This window comes from Camarhynchus parvulus, chromosome 14, assembly GCF_901933205.1.
Source record: "Camarhynchus parvulus chromosome 14, STF_HiC, whole genome shotgun sequence".
In the NCBI taxonomy this organism is placed as follows: Eukaryota; Metazoa; Chordata; class Aves; order Passeriformes; family Thraupidae; genus Camarhynchus; species Camarhynchus parvulus.
This window is the reverse complement of record NC_044584.1, coordinates 4607206-4620795: the sequence shown is the minus strand read 5'-3', so window position 1 is coordinate 4620795 and position 13590 is coordinate 4607206. Positions and strand designations below refer to the sequence as shown.

Here is a 13590-nt window from a genome sequence, read left to right as displayed (position 1 = left end):
GCTCCTCCTGGGAACCCCTCCTCGGCTCAGCAGGGCAAGAGGAACATCCCGAACCTGCTCTGGGCAGGGCAAGAGGAACATCCCAAACCTGCTCTGGGCAGGGCAAGAGGAAGATCCCGAACCTGCTCTGTGCAGCTCCCAGGGCTCCTTGGGCACCAACTGTGGCCACTGCTGAGCCAGGGACTGCCCAGGTGGCCTCAGCTGCCTCCCACCTCCTGTCCTGCTCTCGAAGTGTGCCCGAGCTGAGGTAAGGAGGACACAGGGAGGAACTGCACTAATTCAAGCACCTGACCAACCTCCCTGCCTGGACTTCATTCTGCCCCTTCTGCCAGGGGCAGCACCAGGGGATGCTCCAGGGAGCCCTTCCAGGGATTTCCCCAGTGCTGCCACACCTCAGTCAGGTGTTTCTGCAGAAGAAAATGGGTTTTTGTTCCCCTTGGAACTTGGTTGCCAGTCTCTGTTCCTGACAAGGAGCAGGGGTGGGACAGTTTCCAGCTCAGGAGGAGACCCAAGTGCTCTGCACAGGGCTCGAGCTCCTGCTGTGGCAAAGGAGGGAAATGCCAGCACTGCTGGGGTTGTTCATGTGCCACCACTCTCTGCTGCCTTGTGAGGGACACGTTCGTGGCAGCAGCTCCTCACTGGGGCCACTCCTGCCCTGCTGCCACCCTGGGCCCCCCAGGCTGTAACCCCCAGCTCTGCTCCTTCCCTCTGCCTGCTCCAGCTGCTCTCACCTTCTCTCTAATGCCCCCATCTCTCACCAGTCAGAAAACCAACAGGAGATCCAGCAGCCCAGCTGGCAGCATCTCCCCATCACAGCAAGGGGCTCCTGGATGGGGCAGAGGCAGGGACAGGAGCCTGCCCAGAGCTCTGGCAGCAGCAGCACCTCAGCACCCTGAGCTCCTCAGTCCCACCTACCCAGGGCTCTCCCTGGCCACCCTCCCATCCTTCCACAGGTGTGTGCAGCAGGCCAGAGGCGTGCCCAGACAGCCATGGAGCCCAGCAGCGTGCCCCCAGCCTCTGTGACCCCCTCGTGGGACGTGTTCCCCCAGCAGACCCTGGAGCCCGTGGACATCGCTGTGCTCGTGCTCTATTTCCTCTTCGTGCTCGCCGTGGGGCTCTGGGTGAGCAGATACCTCCAAAACTCCCTGTGTGTCCTGGGGTGCTGAAAAACGGGGCTGCTCTGGCTGGAACTGGGCTGCTTTTCACTGCACTCAACAGCTGCAGGGGGGAGTTTGCAGGTCCTTGTCCTCTCCCCAGCCTGGGAAGTGCCCTCACTGTCCCTGGGGAGTGCCCAGGCCTGTGTTAGCCAAGGTTTTGAGAGCCCTGGTGAGGAAGAGGCTGCCTGAGCACAAACTACTGCTAACAATGATGTTTTGTTCATCCAGGAAGGAACTGCTGTCCTATAAATCACCCGTGCTTGTCCACAGGGGTCCTGACAGCAGATTCCTTAAATTATTAACATTGTCTAGATATAATTAGGGCAGAAGGACATCCTTTGGCATGGCTTTTGTGGCAGCCTGGCTGTCAGGAGGCGGAGGGGAATAGCTGCTCCCTTTGGGTGTGGTGCACAGCTCAGAGCATTGCATGGATCATCTCTGGGGAAGGGGAGTCACATGTGCAATGCCCAGCATTCCTCCTGAGTGCTCCTGACGCCCAGGGATTCCGCAGTTCTTGCCCAAAATCGCTTTCCTTCCTTTCTGACCTGGAGGGATGGAGTTTGGTTACCCAGAACATTCCATCAGGGCGCCCAGGTGATGGAGAACTGCCTGGGGCTCAGGGCACTCCCTCGGCCCCAGGATCTCCAGCAGCAGGTGTCCCTCAGGAAAGCTTTCTGTGGAGCTGGGGGCAGCTCAGGGGCTGTGCAGGGCAGCCCTGAGCCCGTGCCCCTTGTGTGCCCGCAGTCCATGTGGAAGACGCAGCGCAGCACCGTCAAGGGCTATTTCCTCGCCGGGGGACAGATGGTCTGGTGGCCTGTGAGTACCCCTGTCCCCCTGGGGCACTGCCCCTCACTTCTGCTGGGGCACTGCCTGCTTCTCCAAACAGCAATAAGCAGCCAAAAGTCAGTCCTGTGCTTTGCCAGCTTCATGTTGGCTTTTCCCCCTGGATTTCAGACTGCAGGGCGAGGCTCAGCCCTATGCCCTGTAAAACCTGGCTGCTTCTGGAGATTTCCACATTTCCCTGGGGGCTCCAGCACGGACACAGCTCTGTGCTGGCTGGGCTGTCTCATCTGGGCTGGGCTGGTCCCTCAGCAGAGCTGATCCCAGAACCTGACATTTCTACCTGCTCCTCCCACTTTCTCTGCTCACCCACAAGAATTGGATGCTTTGCAAGCAGGATGGTCCTGAGCACAAGTGGGCAGTGAATGGTGAAAGAGGCTGCAGAGAGGTGCCAAGGCCACTGAACCTGTAGGGAAAAGAAGAAGGCGGCAGAGGCTGATGAGGATTCCATGTCCTGTGCAGCCAGGAGCAGGGACAGCTCCCTGTGCCCCCTGTGCCAGGGCCAGAGCTGGTTTCTCCCTTTCCCCAGGTGGGTGCATCCCTGTTTGCCAGCAACGTGGGCAGCGGGCACTTCATCGGCCTGGCAGGCTCGGGAGCTGCCTCGGGCATTGCAGCCACAGCCTACGAGTGGAACGTGAGTGGGCACGGGGGCTGGAGCCCTGCCCTCCCTGCCCTGCCCTCCCTGCGGGCTCAGCCCCGCTCCTGCTGCAGGGCTGGCAGTCCCCAGCTGTGGGGGCACTGCCCCAGCCCAGCCCAGCCTGGAGCCCCTCTCTGACCCTTCCCTTCCCTCCCTGGCAGGGGATGTTCTGTGTGCTGGTGCTGGCCTGGCTCTTCCTGCCCATCTACATCGCCTCGGGGGTAGGTGGGGATGGATGGATGGATGGATGGATGGAGGGACAGACGGACGGATGGATGGATGGATGGATGAGCTCCCTCCGCTGCTCCTGCCACTGTTCCCCTGGCCAGGCTCGGGTGGCAGAGCTGCTGGCAGGGGGCTCAGGCTGCCCCCAGCCCCTGGCAATGGGCAGAGTCCCCGAGCACAGGGATGCATTCTCACGGTTGATGGAGAGCCCTGTGCAGCATCACAGCAGAGCCAAACCCCAGCCCAGGGCAGCCCCCGGGGCCCTCCTGCTCCTGTCCCACTGCAAACACCCCCGGAGCCCCTGGCAGCTCTGGGGGTGCCCCAGGGACTGTCCCCCCTTCCCTCACTCTGTGTCCCTCCGCAGGTTACAACCATGCCAGAGTATTTGCAGAGGCGTTTTGGAGGCAAAAGAATTCAGATATTCCTGGCCATTCTCTACTTGTTCATCTACATCTTCACCAAAATATCTGTAAGTAAGAAAAAAAAAAAAAAAGAAAAAGGGAAATGGGTTGGATTGAATTCACTTTGGAAATGTGTGCTGAGCAGTGAGGCTGAGAAATGCAAGGAGTGGCTGTGCCTGGATGACCCTGGATGAGCAGAGAAGGGTTTGTGATCAAAACACCCGAGGAAGAGAGACTGTGTTTTAAGGAGTAGCTTCTCTTTTTTTGCTCAGCTAGCACCTGAATGCTTGTTACAGCAGGAGGGAAAGCTCGTGTCGGTGTCCTGAGCAATAGTCCATGCAAAGGTGGGGCTGTGAGGGAGGATGTGGTGGTTGTTAGATTTTGCACCCCTGGCAGCTCCCCCAGCTTCTCCCCTTTGCACGTTTATTGCCTGTGCAGACACAGGTGCTGTTATGGCAGGATGGAGGAGCTGGGACAGGGTTGGAAGAGAAGTCTTCATTCCTTTATTGCACCTGTTTGAATAAATAACTGAATGAAGCCTTGCACAACAGCCTGGTGGCTGTTCATTAACAGCCAGCCAGGGCATGGATCCGTGGAACAGACAGATCCCTGCTGGGGTTTATCCTGTTCCGGGGGGAACACGGTGTCTGACCCTGCCTCTGAAGCTCCCAAAACCTCTGACAGAGGCTTGGAGTGCCAGGGCACAGGGAATGGCTCCCCAGTGCCAGAGGGCAGGGCTGGATGGGGAATTGGGCAGGAATTCTTCCTGGGAGGGATGCACAGGGTGCCAGAGCAGCTGTGGCTGCCCCTGGATCCCTGGAATGCCCAAGGCCAGGCTGGACAGGGCTTGGGGCACCCTGGGACAGTGGGAGGTGTCCCTGCCATGGCAGGGTGGGAATTGAATGGGATTTAAGGCCCCTTCCCACCCAAAGGGCTGTGTAGAATGGATGTGAGTGCTGGGTTCAGATGGCACCAATGGGGAAGGCTCAGCTTCTCCTCTGGATCAAATTGAATGAATCCATTTCCATCTGCTGGAACGTCTGAGTGCAGCTCCTGTGCTCAGGGTGTTTTACCCCTGCCTGCCCTCCCTGGGCCTGTCCTGGAGCTCTCCTGTCCCATTTTCAGGTGCTGCAGAGCAGGTTGGGCAGGGCTGGGCCCAGCCCTGGGGACATTTCTGCTGCTGATCCCGCTGTCCCCATGGCAGCAGGGACAATTCTGGGGGGGCTGGGGAGGGGAGGTTTGCAGGGCAGATTGCCCAGGCCCTGCCCAGCCCAGCTCCCCAACCCTGAGCTGGAGAAGGAGAGAAGCTCACCCCATCCTCTGTCCCAGGGCTGGGCACGTCCCCTCTCGTGGCACCCCTGCCATCCCCTGGCTGTCACTGCTGGGAGCAGCAGGAGGGACAAACGGCTGAGGAGGGGTCCTGGGGCTGCTGTGGGAATGGGAGCTGGGGCTGGGGGGCCGGGGCCATGAACAAACCAGGCTGGTCCCAGGAAAGGGGGGTTTGGGGGCTGAATGTGCACACTGGGAGGGGCTGGTGGTGCTGTCCCTGCAGTGTGTGACTGTGCCATCCCTGCACTGTGTCACTGTCACTCTGCTGTCCCTGCAGGTGGACATGTACGCTGGGGCCCTGTTCATCCAGCAGGCCCTGCACTGGGACCTGTACATCGCCGTGGCCGGGCTGCTGGCCATCACTGCCGTGTACACCGTGTCTGGTGGGTGCTGGGGACACTCCTGCACTGACCCTGCCACTGCCCCAGACCCTGCACTGACCAGCACTGACCTGGCCCTGACCTGCCCCAGAGCCTGCCCCAGAGCCTGCACTGCCCCTGTCCCTACCCAGCCCCTGTCCTGCCCACCCAGCTGAGACATTTCAAGTGTCCCAGGCCAGGCTGGACAGGGCTGGAGCAGCCTGGGACAGTGGAAGGTGTCCCTGCCATAGCAGGGGCGGCACTGGGTGGGCTCTGAGCTCCCTTCCCACCCAAGCCCTTCCAGGACTCCATGGTTCATGCCATGCACCACGTCCAGCCTGGTTTTGCCATGAGTGTGGATATTGGGGTGGGAAAGCAATAGGAAATTCACCTTTTTAGAAAAAATTGCCGGGTGAGGGTAAGTGAGCGCTCCTCAGAGGCCGCCTCAGGTGGTTGCAGGCCGCCGGCGCCTCGAGGAGAAGCCGCGCAGGGCGGTTGCAGCATGAGGCAATTTCCTGTTTCAGTCCTTTCCGAGGTGTGCCGATACCTTCTGCCTTCCCCTCCCCTTGCCTCCTGCTAAGTGCTGTCCGTCAAGCTTAACCTTCCAGCAGGGGCGTCGTGTGGTTGGCTGAAGTTCAAAAGGTGCCCCTCAGGCCCGGGGTCACTGGCCTGTCTAGGTGTCATTGTCCCCTGAGACTGCCCCCCTCGCACCTGGTTGGTGGCACACCTGCCCCTTCCCCTGCCCCTTCCCCTGAGCTTAAAAGGACACTGAGACCACGCGGTCGTCATTCTGTGGAGCTGTTAGCAAGATTCAGAGATGAGTGACCGTGGAATAAAACTCTGGATTCACCCTCCGGCAGAATCCGTCTCCTTTTCCTCTTCACCTGGCCTACAGCCTTGCCATCCGAGGTAAAGCCTGAGTTCCTCCCTGCCTGGACTCGTTCCAGGTACCCAGCTGCAGCATCCAGCTTAGCCAAAGGTGTCTGAGGTGAAAACACCTCAGTTGCCGCCTCTGGTCAGGCAGCAAGGGTCAGACGAGCCCAGGCACGCTCCATCCGGTAATATTGGGATCATATTCCAATACAGGGCATTCCCAGGGTCCATTTCCCCCTTTCCTCGGAGGTGTGAGGGATTTGCAGCACAATGAGCCCTGTAATGCAGAAAGACTCCGGGCTTGGATGCCCTTTCAGGGCTTAGGAGTGGCCAAATGGAAAACAGCCACACAGACAGCTAAAGGTTATTCCTTTCCCACTGCTCACCCCCAGTGATGTAAAATCACAACCCTTTTTTTTCCCCTCCTCCTTTTTCAGCTTGGGCTTTGTTTTAGAGCTTTTCCATGTATTTCCTGTAGACCTGCTTCTGCTTTTGGCTTCTAGTGACACAAGGGTGACTCATGATGAGTCAGATCCTGAGGAATTCCGAAATGCCGCTGGCCAGAGCTGCCCCCAGCATGGACAGAGCCCCCAGCCAGGCTCGGGGCTCAGTTTGTGCTCGGGAGCCTGTGCAGGGTGTGAGGCGCTGTGGCAGAACAAACCCAGCTCACCCCGGTGTGTCCCTCTGCCCTGCAGGTGGCCTGGCAGCTGTGATCTACACGGATGCCCTGCAGACCCTCATCATGCTCATCGGGGCCGTGTCCCTCATGGTCTTCAGTGAGTGCTTCCCTGGGTCCTTGTCACTTGCACTGTGACAGAAACCTCATAAAGTTAAATACTGGGGAGAAATCCTTCCCTGGCAGGGTGGGGAAGCCTGGCACAGGGTGCCCAGAGCAGCTGTGGCTGCCCCTGGATCCCTGGCAGTGCCCAAGGCCAGGCTGGACATTGGGGCTGGGAGCACCTGGGACACTGGGAGGTGTCCCTGCCATGGCAGGGGTGGGATGAGATGGATTTTAGGGTCCCTCCCACCCCAAGCCCTTCCAGGATTCTGTGATTCCATAGCAGAGGCAGCACCTGCAGTGAGTGTCTGCCCTTCTCCAGCCCAGAGGGAGGATCAAGAGCTGCTGGTTTTCAAGTAATGCTCCTGGAGCATCACCCGCAGTGACCCAGAGGCTGCAGTCAGAGTCCTGACCTGGGGGGATGCACTAACAGCTTCTCATGACCCGTTCCAGGTTTTATTGAAGTCGGTGGCCTTGAAGGTCTGCAGGCAAAATACTTTGATGCCATCCCCAGCATCCGTCAGGAGAACAGCAGCTGTGGGCTGCCCAGGGCAGATGCTTTCCACATCTTCAGAGACCCCGTCAGCTCTGACCTGCCCTGGCCAGGAGTCCTGGTGGGAATGACCATCCCCTCCCTGTGGTACTGGTGCACAGATCAGGTGGGTCCCTGCCTGTTCCTGTGCCTGGGTGGATCCCATTGCAAACCTGGGGGCTGCCACCTCACCTGGACTGATTTCCTGAGGGGGATCATCAGTAAAATCTCATTTTACCATCAGCAAAATCAGAACTAGTCAAATCAGTCCTAAAGAAGGAAATCTTGATGTGCACAACTAAATGTTAGTAATCATCTCCATGGAAAAAGGGGTAAGAACGCGTTTGTGTGTTAATCCCAGTCTATAAAGAAGTCGTTTGTTTGTTTGTTTGCTTTTTGACTTGATCCTTTGTTCCTTGTGAGCCACCTGTGGATTTCTTCTCTCACCTTTCCCGGGTCTGGCTCCCATCCCTCCCAGGGACTCCATCAGAGCCCTCAAACCCCTCCTGCTGCCCCAGCTGTGCTTTCCTGCTCTCTTATTTAACTCTGCCCACTCCAGCTCTGTCCTGCTGCTTGGCCAGGCTCCTCCACAGGGCCAGGGAAGTGCCCAGAGCAGGAAGAATGGAAAACCCTGGGCATGGGTAGGTGAGGGTCAGGCCCTGCAGCACAGAGCCCTCCCAGCTCGGCTGGAAGGGCACAGAGCAGTGCCTGTGTTTCTGAAAGGAGCCAGGGTCCAGAGCACAGCCAAGCTCTGTGATCACCCTCTGAGACTTGCAGAGTTCACTGGAGATCAAAGTCAGGATGCTCCATCCCAGGCAGCCCCTGCTGCTGGCAGCCAACCAAAGCCATTCCTTCATTCCTAGGTCATTGTTCAGAGATCCCTCGCTGCCAAAAACCTCTCCCATGCCAAAGGAGGCTCCTTGATGACCTCCTACTTGAAGATTTTGCCCCTCTTTATGATGGTAATGCCAGGCATGATCAGCCGGGTTCTGTTCCCAGGTAAGTGCTGGGGGAGAGTTCTCCTCCCTGCCCCTGGCTGTGCCACCTGCACAGGGCTGGAGGAGCCTTTCCTCAGTCACCTGGGAGGTTCCAGTGCATCAGATGCCCAACACATGCAGAAATGCCCTTCCAGTCAGGAGCTGGATGCTGCCAGAGCAGCCCCAGCCAAATCTGAGCTGAGCTGGCCCAGGGTCACTGGCTGGGAGCCCCCCACGCTCTCCCTTAGAAAGAACGTTTTACAGCACTCAGCAGAGACACTGTGCACTGCTGCCTCTCACTGCCCACTGCTTCTTTCAGACCTGGTGGCTTGTGCAGACCCAGAAGTTTGCCAAAAAATCTGCGGCAACCCCTCTGGCTGTTCTGATATTGCTTATCCCAAGCTGGTGTTGGAGCTGCTGCCTGTAGGTAAGAGCCTGGTGATGGTTCTGGCATGGTGGGGGCGGCACGTGGCAGCCACAGGTGCCTGGGAGGAGAGCTCAGAGGGGCAAAGAGCCTGGGACTGTCATTTAGAGGGGTTTGAGTGGGATGAACCTGCCATTGTCATTTTGAATCAGAGCTAAAACCAGTTTTAAAAGTCCATTCTAGCCCACAGAAGACCTGGAGGCCACCCTGCAGTGGAGCCTCTGAGGGTTCCTCAGGGTGGCTCTGCCTCTCCTTGTTGCCAGGGCTCAGGGGCCTGATGATGTCCGTGATGATAGCAGCCCTCATGTCCTCCCTGACTTCCATCTTCAACAGCTCCAGCACCATCTTCACCATGGACCTCTGGAAACACCTCCGCCCCCGCTGCTCCGAGTGGGAGCTGATGGTCGTGGGCAGGTGGGCACAGCTGGGAGGGGCTGGGCCAGAGCCTGGTGCCAGGCACAGCTGGGCACAGCTGGGCACATCTGGGATGGGCTGGGCCAGAGCCTGGTGCCGGGCACAGCCCCTGAGGTGGCACCACCTGCCCAGCTCAGGCAGGACTGCAGCAGAGGCTTTAGGGCTGTGGGACACCTTGGTCACCCTGAGCAACAGGAGAAGCAGGGCCTTGTGGTGTTGTGGGGTCCCCAGGATGAGGTGAGAGATGAGAATTCCATCCTCCATGTTCTCAGATGGCTGATCTATTATTTTATGATATTATATTTTATTAAAGAATGCTATACTAAAACTATACTAAAGAAAGAGAAAGGATACATCAGAAGGCTAAACAAGAACGATAATGAGATTGTGACTGACTCAAGAGTCTGACACAGCTGATGAATTGGTCATTAATTAAAAACAATTCACATGGAACCGATCAAAGATGCACCTGTTGGTAAACGATCTCCAGCCCACATTCCCAAGCAATCAGATAATTATTTCTCTGAGGCCTCTCAGCTTCCCAGGAGAAAATCCTGGGCCAAGAGGATTTTTCAGAAGGTCCCATGGTGGCAGGGCCTGAGCTCACAGGAAGGGCCTCTCTGTGTCCCGCAGGGTGTTTGTGCTGCTGCTGACCGTGGTGTCCATCCTGTGGATCCCCCTGGTGCAGGCTGGCCAAGGTGGGCAGCTCTTCATCTACATCCAGTCCATCAGCTCCTACCTGCAGCCGCCCGTGGCCGTGGTCTTCATCCTGGGCTGCTTCTGGAGGAGAGCCAACGAGAAGGTAGGGGCTGTGCTGGCCCTGCAGCCCTGCTGGGAGCTGCTCCAGCGCTGAATCCCCTCCCGTGCCTCCCCAGGGCGCGTTCTGGGGGCTGCTGCTGGGGCTGCTGCTGGGTGCGGTGCGCCTGGTGCTGGATTTCATCTACCCCGAGCCGCGCTGCGGGCAGCCCGACGGCCGGCCCGGCGTGGTCAGGCACATGCACTACCTCTACTTCTCCATGGTGCTGGGCGCCACCACCAGCCTCACCGTGCTCCTGGTCAGCCTGGCCACCGAGCCCCCGGCCCCCCAACAGGTGCGTGTGCCCCCTGTGTGCTCCCTTAGCCCCCAATGCCTTCCTGGGTTTTGTGCCCCCTGTGTGCTCCCTTAGCCCCCAGTGCCTTCCTGGGTTATGTGCCCCCTGTGTGCTCCCTTAGCCCCCAGTGCCTTCCTGGGTTTTGTGCCCCCTGTGTGCTCCCTTAGCCCCCAGTGCCTTCCTGGGTTTTGTGCCCTCCGTGTGTTCCTTAGCCCCCAGTGCCTTCCTGGGTTTTGTGCCCTCCGTGTGTTCCTTAGCCCCCAATGCCTTCCTGGGTTTTGTGCCCCCTGTGTGCTCCCTTAGCCCCCAGTGCCTTCCTGGGTTTTGTGCCCTCTGTGTGTTCCTTAGCCCCCAATGCCTTCCTGGGTTTTGTGCCCCCTGTGTGCTCCCTTAGCCCCCAATGCCTTCCTGGGTTATGTGCCCCCTGTGTGCTCCTTAGCCCCCAGTGCCTTCCTGGGTTTTGTGCCCCCTGTGTGCTCCCTTAGCCCCCAGTGCCTTCCTGGGTTTTGTGCCCCCTGTGTGCTCCCTTAGCCCCCAGTGCCTTCCTGGGTTATGTGCCCTCCGTGTGTTCCTTAGCCCCCAATGCCTTCCTGGGTTTTGTGCCCCCTGTGTGCTCCCTTAGCCCCCAGTGCCTTCCTGGGTGCCCCTCACTGCATCCCCGGAAATAGGTGCAGATGGGAGCCCTGCTCATTCCTGGGTATGGGCACACCTAGGCAGTGAGCCGTCCTCTGCTGCAGCCCCTTTGCTGCTCCTGCTTTGAGGGCCATAAATGACACTGATCCACAGTAGATTTCACCAAGAGCTGTTAAGTTTGAGTGTGTGTGTTTCATCTATGACAAATTAGCAATTTCCCCTCTATTTTCCAAGAAATTCCAGCTTCTGGGGCATCTTTACCAACTCTCTTACTAATTTAGCAAGGAAACACTTTTACTCACAGAAAGAGAAACCCAGTGCAGGGAGCACCTCTCCCCTGGAGCAGGTTTGGGCCACTTTGGCTGTTTTCAGTAGATGTGCTGAGGCTGCAGGAAGGCCCTGAGAGCAGAAAGGAGGGGCAGGGGAGCTGCAGAGCTCACAGAGCAGCTCATCCTCTTGCTTCAGGACAGGACTAACCCTGAACCCAGAAATGCCCTGCAGGTGTCTGATCAGTCCAGAGCTCACCTGTCCTCCCTGTAACAGCTTCTCCTCATCTCCAGCCTGAATCTTTCTAGCTTTATGTGGTGCTCATCCCTCTCTATCCACACTGCCATTGAGAACATCCCTCTATAATGAATCCTTTAGCTGTTTGAAGAAAAAATCCCCTATTTCCCACCTGTTGTCTCTCAGCACCCCGACTTCAAGCCAGCCCTCCCTGGCCACAATTTCTGTTCCTTTTGCCCCTCCCTGACCTAACTGTGCCCAGGGACAGTCCTGCACAGAGCTGTCCCCTTGGCACAGACCTCACAGACTCATTTTTGGGGGTGGAGGCCAAGCAGCTGCTGCACAGAGGACAGAGCCCTGGGTCAGGGGGGAAATCTGGGCGCTCTGAGCCCCGGGCAGAGGCTCCTGAGCAGCACCCTTGATGCCCAGCAGTGCTGAGCAGCACCCTTGATGCCACAGATCACCCGGCTGACGTGGTTCACCCGCGGGGATGCCCCGGCTGGGCAGGAGGTGGCAGCAGCCGGGCCCGGCCCCACCAAGGAGCAGCTGGAGCTGAGCCCCGCTCCGGAGAGCGGCCCCGACCCCAGCAAAGGTCAGTGGCCACAGCCCTGGGTGCTCCTAACAGCCTGCAGGACAGGGAACATTAACACTCCTTGCTCTGGAACTCTGGAGATTCGGGGAGTGCTGAAAGAATCATAGAATTAAAGAACAGAGAATGTGCTGAGCTGGAGGGACCCCCAGGATCGCCCAGCCCTGTCCCTGCCCAGACCCCCAAAACCCCACCCTGGGCATCCCTGGAGTGATGTCCAAACTCTCCTGGAGATCTGTGGGGCTGTGCCCATCCCTGAGGAGCCTGGGCAGTGCTAGCACCTTCTGGGGAAGAACCTTTCCCCGAAATCCAACCTAAACATCCCCAGCACAGCTCCAGCTCTGCCCTGGTGCTGTCCCTGTCCCAGGGCAGAGCTGGGACCTGCCCTCGGGAGGAGCTGCAGAGCACAGTGAGCTCTGACCTCCATCTCCTCTTGTGCAGGGGCAAAAAGGCTTTACCTGACATTGTACCTAAGCAGGAGTTCAGTTCCTTTTCTAGTTCTGGATGGATTACAAAGGAGCTGGGTGGGATACAGAGCCATGGCCACTATCCCGTGGCTGGTGCTGTGGCACCTGCTGCCAGAAGTGGCTGGAAAAGGGGAGGGTGGAGGAAAACACAATAACATTGATGAAATTCCCTCTCTGTTTTCCAGCGGTGTTCTCTGATCAGCTCTAGCAGCAGGGAGAGCCCAGAGCCTTGGGCTGAGCTCTTGGCAGACCAGCGAAGGAGAATGTGCCTGTTTGAAATCTTGTGCCTGTTTTAAAGCCTGTGCCTGTCAGGATTGGGCACAGCCCTGTGCAGAGCTGCCCGTGCATTGCAGCCAGGATTCCCATCCCTGTGTTTGCCAGGCTCAGCCCTGTCTGTGTCAGCCTTGCTGCTGTCCCTTTGATCTGTGCCAGGCTGTAGAGAGTTAATGAGTTACAGTGCAGCTCCCCTGCTGCTGGGCAGCCTCACCCTGTCGGACATGAGCGTTGCCTTCCAGCTTTAATGAGGTGTCCCAAGGCATGGGGAGTCCAGGCTCCAGCTGTGGCAGGGCTGGGCTAGAGCAGCACTCACCTGGGGGCACCAAGCAGCTACAGCTCGGGTTTTAGGTTTGGGTTATCGTTTCTGTGCCTGCTGGAAGGGCAGAACCTGAGCTCAGAGCTGCAGGGAGCATGGACTGGTGCTGCAGGGGTGCCAGTGCAGAGTGCTCAGTGAGAGCAGGGGTGTGTTTGTGCACCAAACCCTGCACTGCAGCACCAGGCACTCCTGGCTCATCTCTCACCTCCTGTTGCAGGTGCAGCCGAGGCCAAGGGCAGCTCCAAGCTGCTGAGCACCGTGCTGTGGCTCTGTGGGATGGAGCGCAGGCAGGAGGGGGCTGAGAGCCCGCCCAGGGCTGAGCCCCTGCCCGTGGTGTCCCTGGAGGAGGAGCCCCTGGTGAAGCACATCCTGAACATCAACCTGCTGCTCTGTGTGTGCGCTGGGGTCTTCCTCTGGGCCTACTTCGCATAGCCAGGGGGATGCCAGGCACACACCATCATCTAATCCTAACTGGTGTAAATATTAATGATTAGAGAGGGTTAATGTAATTCTTAATGCTTTCTAAATGTTATTTCTTTATTTAAGACATTTTACAGACGTCATATTTTCCTTATTTCTAATGGGGGCCTGGCTGTGCCCGGGGCCGAGTGCTTGGCACTGGCACCGTCAGACCCCACCTGGCACCAACCAGCTGAGGAAGGTTGGTTTGGTTATTTTAAATATTTAATTTTGCTCTTTGGCCTTAGAGCACTGCCTGGAATTCAGGAAGCCTGGAATCTCTTCCTATTTATGCCTCTATAACCAGCT

The 13590-nt window shown here is 58.1% G+C and overlaps 1 protein-coding gene across 1 annotated transcript; it reads left to right on the top strand.

The window, feature by feature from the left end:
• Window positions 1-1943: 1943 nt before the first annotated feature.
• Window positions 1944-13254, top strand: SLC5A11 (solute carrier family 5 member 11). The gene is made up of 14 exons (XM_030958029.1): window positions 1944-1973; window positions 2527-2631; window positions 2796-2855; window positions 3224-3328; window positions 4867-4972; window positions 6517-6597; window positions 7053-7258; window positions 7995-8130; window positions 8428-8535; window positions 8796-8946; window positions 9580-9748; window positions 9822-10037; window positions 11634-11766; window positions 13040-13254. Exons 1-14 carry the CDS (start codon window positions 1959-1961, stop codon window positions 13252-13254), a joined length of 1806 nt encoding a protein of 601 aa, XP_030813889.1. The 5' UTR covers window positions 1944-1958.
• Window positions 13255-13590: the final 336 nt, after the last annotated feature.